This window comes from Seriola lalandi, unplaced genomic scaffold (assembly GCF_002814215.2).
Source record: "Seriola lalandi dorsalis isolate HSWRI2012SDOR001 ecotype SW California unplaced genomic scaffold, Sedor1 jcf7180002052086, whole genome shotgun sequence".
Classification (NCBI taxonomy): Eukaryota; Metazoa; Chordata; class Actinopteri; order Carangiformes; family Carangidae; genus Seriola; species Seriola lalandi.
In genome coordinates this window covers 286,417-296,013 of record NW_019522639.1, presented here as the reverse complement: position 1 = coordinate 296,013, position 9,597 = coordinate 286,417, and the positions used below count along the sequence as shown (strand labels likewise).

The 9,597-nt window shown below is 44.4% G+C and overlaps 1 protein-coding gene across 4 annotated transcripts in view; it reads left to right on the top strand.

Annotated features, from left to right (window-relative positions):
- LOC111649900 (ADAMTS-like protein 1) overlaps positions 1–9,597 on the top strand; it is a 94,174-nt gene that overhangs the window by 82,305 nt on the left and 2,272 nt on the right. For 3 of the 4 annotated variants that reach the window (XM_023399597.2, XM_087172127.1, XM_087172128.1), the window contains 11 exons: positions 7–335; positions 1,642–1,771; positions 4,322–4,532; positions 4,617–4,796; positions 4,918–5,071; positions 5,239–6,241; positions 6,342–6,469; positions 7,828–7,939; positions 8,098–8,302; positions 8,804–8,913; positions 9,055–9,275. In XM_023399597.2, the coding sequence (XP_023255365.1) occupies positions 7–335; positions 1,642–1,771; positions 4,322–4,532; positions 4,617–4,796; positions 4,918–5,071; positions 5,239–6,241; positions 6,342–6,469; positions 7,828–7,939; positions 8,098–8,302; positions 8,804–8,913; positions 9,055–9,275 (2,783 nt within the window). Of the gene's footprint in view, positions 1–6; positions 336–1,641; positions 1,772–4,321; positions 4,533–4,616; positions 4,797–4,917; positions 5,072–5,238; positions 6,242–6,341; positions 6,470–7,827; positions 7,940–8,097; positions 8,303–8,803; positions 8,914–9,054; positions 9,276–9,597 lie in introns of those variants that run through there. The other variant, XR_015436781.1, reaches the window with a different exon arrangement.

Below are 9,597 nucleotides of genomic sequence, written 5' to 3'. Positions count from 1 at the left end.
CTTCAGCTTCATCCCTGGTCCCTGGCAGCCCTGCAGCAGGACCTGTGGCTCCGGAACCCAGCACCGGACTGTCAAGTGCCAGGTGCTGCTGTCCTTCTCCCAGACTGTTGCTGACCTGCCTGATGACGAGTGCGAGGGGGTCAAACCTGCGACAAGTCAGCCCTGCTACCGTACTCCATGCACTGGTGTTTCGGGCCGAGGACAAGAAAGCAAAAAGGAGGGGGAGGAAGAGGAGGAGGAGGAGGAGGAAGAGGGGGGAGAGACGCCCGAAAGAGAGGAACTGCACGACTGGGAATATGAAGGCTTTACGGAGTGCTCGGAGAGTTGTGGCGGAGGTATGGATCATTACGGCTGGGAGCAGAGGAAACATAAGGGGGTCACCAAAATCAATAGGATTTATTCTATAGAGACTTTGAATGCCTGTACCTTATTTCATAGCAATCCATCCAATAGGTCTTGAGATATTTGAGATATTTCAATCTGAACCAACGTGGCTAATATTGCAACCAAAGAAACTCTTATATAAAAGTCAGTGTGATCTTACATTAAACCCACAACAGAATATTTTTTTATCATAAACATACTTAAAATATATTTCTTAGTTTGAATGCAGCATAAGCCCTGAAAGCAAACCTCACTCCATCAGCGTCATTGAATTTATCCCAGTTGTTATTCTTTAAAAAGACTGCGAAAAGTCACAGCTGAAACCGGTGACAGTGGATGACCGAAGCCATGCCATTGTGGGCTTTGAAGTAACTTATGATTATATTTGATAACAGACGAAATACCATCCATTGAACCCTGAAGGTCGTACGTCACTGACTCTCACAGCAGAAGCGAACGCCGCACCAGACACAGACAGCTTTCCCAAACATCCTGCCAACAGTCACTTTAATCTCCCCACCTCCACATCCAAACATGTATGCCTGCATTGTGTGTTCGGGTGTTAATGTCTGCTCGAGTGTGCACGTGTAACTTAATTTCTGCACATGGGCGTAGGCTTTTGTCAATGCCTGTGTGTATGTGCGCTCACCCAAACCCAACAAACTCCCATCCAGGGATGATTACAGGCCGGTATCAGATGTCACGCACACACACACACACACACACACACACACACACACACACACACACACACACACACACACACCCACACACACCCTTAGGACTGCGCTCCTGTGGACCATCACACCACTGTGGCGTTTGAAGTGCCTGCCTCACTGTTATTGTCCCCAACATTAGAAGCAGACTCCCGAGATTTATATTACGTTGCTTTTAACATGACCTGACATCACACCCTTAAAGTTTATCCACAGTTCAGAAGTTTAGCCGGCAGCCGTACTGTTTCGTGACGTTCATCGTGCCCCATTAGATACAACCGCTGCTTGCTTTTATTGAGGGGCCCTAATATCTGGGTCGCTTCATTGCAGCGTCTGTTTGCAATATTCTATGCTTCCAAATGTGTGTGTGAATGTGATAATATGTGAGATGTAAGAGATGCTTAACAAGAACAGTATGAGAAATGGGACAGCGAGCGTGTGTGTGTGTGCGTGTGTGTGTGTGTGTATTGAAAACCCTTATGAATGATCAGTGCCCGTGGTTCTCATCCGTTGCGACCGCTCTGGTCCCCTCTAATCCCAGGTGTGCAGGAGGCTGTGGTGATCTGTCTGAACAAGCAGACCAGGGAGGCAGCCGACCAGAGCCTGTGTGTGAGCTCTCGTCGGCCCCCGCAGCTCCTCCAGGACTGCAAGACTCAACCCTGCCCACCCAGGTACCGCAAAACCCACAAATCAGACCTCCATCATTAAGACGTTGTTTAAATTGTTTGCGCATGAACATTAAAATAGACTTGATTGATGGATGCAGTAAAAGCGAGGAGGAAATGTGATTTGGGAAAAAGGAGTTGGCTGCATTCAAGAAGAAAATATTAATTAAAAACAGGACTAAAATCTGGCTCGGCTCTCTGTGAGTTTTCCAAGACTGTAACCCAGCAAAATATGCAATATAAGAAGCTGGGACATTCACATAGCATTTTCTAGAGCCCTGATGCACCCTGGGTCCCCCACCTGAAACTACTTAACTCTCATCAAAAAACGCACATCACTCTGGCCGAATCAATTAATCTCTGCTAATCACTGGTTGTCTACAAAAGAGATTTAAATCCTTCTAATCCGCTACATTATCCATCTTAGCTCAAAACCACTTGGACCAATTATAGTCACCATTTAGGCCACTTGTTTCAAAGTGATACTGACGCAGAATGACAGAGACGGATGGCTGTATCACTGAGGGCAGGAAATGAAACCAGTGGGACAGCTGGTGGAACGTGGTCAGAATCAGACACAGTGCGGATCAGGTGTCGGTGGCAGCTATACCTGCTCGGCTCAGATGTGGAATTGTCCTTGGAAGAACTTTTAAAGAAGCCCTAAAATGTAGGAGGCCTCCTTCCTTATAAAAATGTGCTGAGGCAAAAAACACCTCCACTGAAGTGTGGTCACATTTGCTTAATATCAGTCATTTTTTTTGCATAAAAACTGAATCTTTGCCTGATAGCGGTGGCAGAAGAAGAGTCAGGCAGTCACCAGAAACATTAGGATTCATCCTCTGAGTATTGTGAATGTCCTTGGAAAATAAAAATGGATATCTGACAGTTAGTAATTGTCATAATCTTGTGTACAAAAATGACATGTATCTTTATAGTTAAGATATAAGTATTAATAATGAAAAGTATTCAGCTTCTGGGAGATCTACACGTTAGAGTTTCCTAAATCCCGTTTAAAGGAAAGCTTTAGCCATTAGCTTTAGAGATAACCTTGTCACTTAAAAAAGTGGCAGTCATGGAGAAAGTTTCCTCTGGTGTGGAGCTAGACACACCATGTCAAGATTTTGAATCATCCTCTGGGGACCATGCATATACATGCTAAATTTAAAGTTGAAATGATTGAAATCCAACTATGAAGTTAGAGCTAATGTGAGTAGCGTCACGGTGTTTTAAGAATTTTAGTCAAAGTTTTGCAGCTTCCTTAGTTTATCCACCCATCATCCAATGGATGTCAGTTTGAAATACAGTGGATGAGCAGTCCTGAATTCCAAATTTGAAATTCCAAATGTTAACTGCCTTTTGTAAAATGAGCACCAGAGATTCATCAGGATTAAATACCAGAATGGTTAAACAGCATAATACCATGTTGTTTAAAATATGTGAGCCGTGGCTAAACGGTGAGTGGATTTCGCGGTAGGCCACACGTTTCAAGTTAACACCGTGTGCAGTGTCGGTATCCCACGACTCACACTCCGGTCTGAAAACTCAGAGGCTTGCAGCCTGCCCTTGACTGTTTTTCCAGGCCTTGAGTCTTGTTTTCAGGCACAACAAACGCTGTATTGGACTTATTTCCTTTGGCCCTTTACTCCCTCCCCGAGGCCTCCTCACCCTCCCATATTAAGCTACACTCTTTGGATACTGTTCCCTCTGAAGGGAAACAGCCATAAGATTTGGCTTTGGGTATAGTATCACTCCAGAAACAAGCTTCATTCCCAATTCTCCTCAGTCCCTGGACCCTTGAGTAAATATGAATAGATTTGAAATATCACCTAATCTGTCAAGCAAAAAGTAAAGTTGCTGCCATCTTGGTCAAAGCCAAAGCCTATAGATGCCTTTAAAGGCATAGCCACTAGCTACACACACTCCACATCATTTTCATGTTTGGAATAAAAATGCCAACGTAACTTTGATGCTGGATTGATCACCCTGTGTGAAACTGTGTCTGACAACAACATGAATATTGGTCCACATAGGTCTTTGGGAAAATGTGGGTGAAGAAATAATGCCATAGGATATCTCAAATATCACTGAATTCAGTGGGAGACTTAATGTATCAGCATTCAGTCCCATGAATCACTCTTTTTTGTTTTCATTCGTATTCACTTTCATGAATTTCACTTTCATGAAGTTACACATTCATAAGACTGCAAAAGTGTCCTCTCCTGGGATTAAATAAAAACTTCAAGGAGTCTGACTTTACTCCTCCCGACTACACTCTTTTATTAGTTGGGGAATTGGCTATATAGACATACACACAAAGGATGAAGACTGGTGATTAATCAGGGACTGTCACGGTTAAGAGCTGAAAAATCAGTGGCCCCACATGAAAGTTAAGTTGTGGTGCATTTCTTTTAAATTCAAAACTAACCCAAGTGTGTAATTAACAAGCAAATACAGGTCAGTGTTAAAATAGACAAACTATAAATCAACTGTATATCCGCCCGAAGAACGAGGGAACGTGTAATTTATTGAGTTTAATAATAAAAATTGTATTGACAGGTGGGAAACAGGTGAGTGGAGTTCATGCTCTGCTACCTGTGGGGTCGGTCTGATGACCCGCACTGTGGCTTGTACTCACCGGCCCTCTCGGGACAGCAACCGGACTGAGGTTTTGAGAGATGAAGACTGTCAAAATCCCAAACCCAGTCCTGTCCAAGCCTGCAACCGCTTCGACTGCCCTCCTATGTGGGACACCCCGGACTGGGGACAGGTAAGAGGAAGTTCACCAACTATAAATGCCCGACTCAGCAGTTCGTCTGACGCGCCTAGCACTTCAATATTTTTGTCTCTGCAGTGCTCCCAGAGCTGTGGTGGTGGAGTTCAAAGGAGGCAGATCCTGTGCAAACAGCGGCTGGCAGATGGCAGCATCCTGGAGTTACCAGACACCTTTTGCCCTTCCAAAAGCCCCGCGAACCAGCAGCCCTGTGCCAAGCAAGAGTGCCCACCTCACTGGGTCACAACCGACTGGTCCCAGGTAGGCTTTCCTCAAGACGCCAACCCTCTTTTTTTCTTTTTTAAAAGTACTGAAAATGTAATGCCATATGTACAGTATGCAGGGTATGATCATTTTCATATCTTACATATCATTTGTCCAGTGTTCTGTGTCCTGCGGAAATGGCATTCAGACTCTACAGACCATCTGCAGGAAGCACAGGGAGGATGGGAGATACTGGACCATAGAACCTAAGAACTGTTCCCTAATTGCCCGGCCCACCAGAATCCGGCCGTGCTCACTCAGGCTCTGTGAGAGTAAGAGACCCTCTGTTTAGTTCATTTGTATTACCAAGAGAGTGGAGATTGACAGAAAGATTTGATGCTGAGAAAGAAACTCAGTGGAAATTGATGGAAAATTGAAAAATGCACAAAAGTATAAGCAATATTTAAGCCGTTCGTCTGTTCTGTTAATTTCATCACAGATTCTCTCAAGCCTGAACCCACCATAATGGCCCAGAGGAAGGTCTATATCCAGTGGAGGAAGGGCAAAAAGTTACATTTGTTAGTGGGCGGCTATGGCTACTTCCTGCCCTGGACAACTGTGGTCCTTCGCTGCCCAACCCGCCACTTCCGCAAAGGCCACATTCGATGGCTGAAGGAAGGGAAGCCGCTGGTCAGCCGCCCGCACCTCTCCATAACGCCACAGGGATATGTGAAGATTCAGCAGGTTCGTGCATCTGATGCCGGGATTTACACTTGCGTTGCAGGCCAAGCACAAGAACATTTTGTCCTGCAGATTATTGGCAGCAAGCAGAAGCTCTCCGTTCCTGAGTCATGGCTCCTCACAGATCGACAACAAAAGGTCGGGCAGCCAGATGTGGCCTCGACAGGAGAAAGATTTCAGGAGCTACCCATCTCCCTCAACCAATATGACAACATTGTTGAGCATTTGCTTGAGCTCAAAGGCTCTGTCCAAGATGAAAAAGACATTACTGGTAAACCACACTCCAGTGAAAAGAACAGGTCGACCCTGGAGGATGAGAGAGCAAGTGCAGAATTTTCCAGCCCGGTCGTACTCATTGCGGATACCCACAGGCTAGATGAGATCATGAAAAACCTCTCTGAAGGCCTCGGAGGACCACGGGAGGAACAACTCATCGCTCAGTTTCTCAGTGAGCTCACTATGACGCAAGGTGAAAGCAATGACTCGACTCTTCACCCTCCGGAAAGTGCGGAATCTTCCACGCAAGGGCCGCTTCTCTACAAACCGAAAGTCCACACAACCAGGCCTAGGAACCCGGTGATCATCCAACGGCCGAGGAAGGTTGGAGCGGCACCGCCGTCTGACATGCTAGTTCATGTGGGAGTGCCAGCTTTGCTGCAGAAACCAGTTGCTAGCTTGGAGTTGAGGTGTGAGGCATTGGGAAACCCTGAACCATCCCTAACATGGACGAAGAACGGAAAAGAGTTGCTCTACAACAGCAGGTTAGAACTACCCCTCAATGTGCATGAGAAAAATTACAGCTGACTGTTGTTTGACAGAACGGTCACAGATTCAGTGGTTATTTTGTCTTTGTGTTGGCAGAGTAGGCCTGTTGCCCACCGGCTCACTCAGGATCCAGTCACCAAGCAAAGTGGACGAGGGTTTGTACACTTGCACCGCCAGGAATCGTCTTGGATATACATCTCTTTCATCTTGGCTGCAAATTACAAGTAAGGTCCATAAACACAGAACCTTGTAAATGTGTTTGAATAAACTGTAGTTCTTCCCAGGTAATGATGAGTTTTCCCTCTCGAGTGGTTCCGTGGAGCCATTCTGTGTCATGCAGATATATTGATATCTAGAATTAAGTTAACATTTTGGTAAATATGCTTATTCACTTTATAGCTGAGAGTTAGAGGAGAAGATTGATACCACGCTCATATCTGTCCGTTAAAAAGCTGGAGCCAGGAAATGGTGAGCTTAGCTCAGTGTAAAGACTGAAAACAGGGGGAAACAGCTAGTCCGGCTCTGTGCAGAGGTAAAAAAAAAATCAGCCTGCCAGTGCCTCTAAAGCTTCTTTAAGTGTTATACAGCTGCAGTGACGTTTCCATAATGAACAGATCATGAATACATTGCTGTGACTTTGCTGTTTTTGTAGCCACACATACAAACAATATAGTCAGTATTAACCCAAAGTCATGTTGAGTTTGTCTTAATATACTTTCATGTAGTCCAGATTACAGTAATTCGTATCATTCTTTTTGTGGTTCAGACTTAGAGATTCTGGGAAAGCATTCTTTTCAACTGAGAAACACGCACACCCAGGCATAACCACAGACGCAGATATACAGTAAGCTTTTTACGTACCCCAGTGGCTCATCTGGCTGAGTCAGTGATGGGGAATGTGTGGAGCGGGCCACAGCCCAGGTCACCTATGAGCTGCGCTGTCCTTCGTCTCCTCCGAGTACAATAAGTCGCAACCTTGCTGCATTCCCATCAAAAGCGCCGCCACTGTGGGTTTCCTGATGCTCCAGCACTTTTCCTCCCCATACGACAACAATTAGAGGTTCCAGGCAATGTTTCAAAGAGGATTAAGTGGGTGCACCCCACTCGCCTAATCTAAATGGAAAGGATAAAGAGACTTAAAAGTGCTGAAAAATGTCCAAACTGCTGTTTTGTTATATTTTAACCTCAAAGTCATTTAAAGGCCATGTCTGATGGGTGTTCTTCTGAAATCTAATGAATAGGAAGGGTAAGGGGAACTGAACTGTAAATATAATTCTTTCCCAAGTTTGTGAAAAGCACACTTTTTATTTCGGAACAAAAACGGTCAGCTTGCCATTTCCAACCATGACCCTCTTAATAAGGTCAAAGAAAATGTTCAGAGCTGCTGTGACTGTAACTGGAGACATATTGAGACATACAGTAATTTGTGTTAGTGTTTAAAGTGCATTAACACTAGATTTTCAGTTACAACCAGAATGTTTTGCTCACTTGAGGGTTTATAACTATTAAAGAAGTGTCGACTGTTTTGATTTTTACTTGTATCCATAACAACTCGGATGTATTTTCTTTGCTGCATTTTCAGGTGGTAAAGGAAGAAGTTGTAACAGTATGGGATCAAATGGCCCTCTTTGCTCTGAGAGGAGAAACAGCAGCCAATCAGCAGAGCTGTGCCATGGACAAGGCTGTCCCCTCAGGTACCTTGCTGCTACTACATGGCTGTTCCCTCCATCTCTTTTACACACATTCACAGCTGAGATAATAATAATTTTTAGGAAAAAAAACACCAAAGCTTTCTCATAAGCTTATAAACTTAATAAGTTATTGTTCACTTTTTCTTATGCGGATGGATTAGGTGGAGAGTGGATCCTTGGTCACCATGTTCAGCCACTTGTGGAGGTGGGTCCCAGACCAGGATTGTCCGCTGCATGAGGGGTCCTGAGGGCAGGTCAACAGAGGTGGAGAGCCAGCACTGCCTTGACACAGGCAGGAGACCCTCTGACAGTCGGGTATGCAACCTTCTGCCCTGTGCCAGATGGGCCACGACCTCTTGGGGGCCGGTGAGTTCGCTTATTATTGAGCAGATGCATTTCTCAAAAAGTGTTCACGGACTGTGTCAAGGCTGTTTACTTGTTCAAAACATGGTGACAGTTTACCTCAGAAGCAGTGCCAACTCTTGGTTGTTTAATGTGTGGTAGGTTCTTGACTGTAAAACTACTGGCACCTTTGTCGGTTCTGTTTTCCAAATTATTCAAGGGGGAAGCACATTGTTAACCCATTCTCATATGTTTGGAGCTTATTGTTTGTTGTCAGGGAAGCAAACTTTTTTTCTGTGTTAACCCTTGCACATCTTTCTCATGTGTTTTTAGAATTTCAATCTGAAAAACTGAGTAAAAAGTGGTTAGTCTTTAAAACTATGACTTACTACTACTTTACAGTGTAGACTAAATGTGTAGCTTATTTGTTTTACTTTTCAATTTTTCAAATTTAGCCAGAGAAAGTAGGCTGAAAACACACTAAAAGCTGAGCTTGCTTGTATTGATAAATGTTTTCTCTTTTAGTGTCATGGTCAGTGTGTAGGTCCCAGTTTGGCCACGCAGCACCGCAATGTTTACTGCCAAAACACAAATGGTACTAAAGTGCCGTACAGGATGTGCAGTGGACTCCACAGGTAAATCTAGACATCACAATATGAATGAATGAATGTGCTCAACTGTTTTATTGTTGATGTGTTGAAAATACACTGATTCCTCATGTTTCAGTGAAAAGCCAGTCACAGTATTGTGTCTGATGAATGTGTTTGTATTTTTAGGCCCAGCTCTCTAAAGAATTGCTCCACAGAGGGCTGTGCCCTTCACTGGCATGTGGGGCCGTGGACTCAGTGCACTGCCACCTGTGGACGACATGGTTTCCAGTCACGCCAGGTGACCTGCGCGCACCGTCGAACTGGCAAAGCCACTCGTGAACATCACTGCATGTGGAGGCCTCGCCCTCCCAGCTGGCAGCGATGCAACATTTTGTCCTGTGGAAGAGGTGAGAAACAGTTGGATTGATGTCAAGTTGGAAACAAGTGGTTTTGTAACTGTGAGAAACAAAGTTGTTGATTTGAAAATGATCTTGACTTTATTATTCTAAACTGTTGTCTATCATATGTTGGTGTTGCTCTATGTGTACATTTCTTCTGATAAGCATATTTTAAAGGTGGAAAAGTAATCTCCATACTAGCCTTTTGCTGTCAGGCCCAGCCTATGACATAAAGACAGTATTTTTGTGGCCATGTCCTAAATAAATTATTAAAAGAATATCTTATATTCCCTTAATGGGAATGTAAACCCATAAATGTAAATAGTTTCAG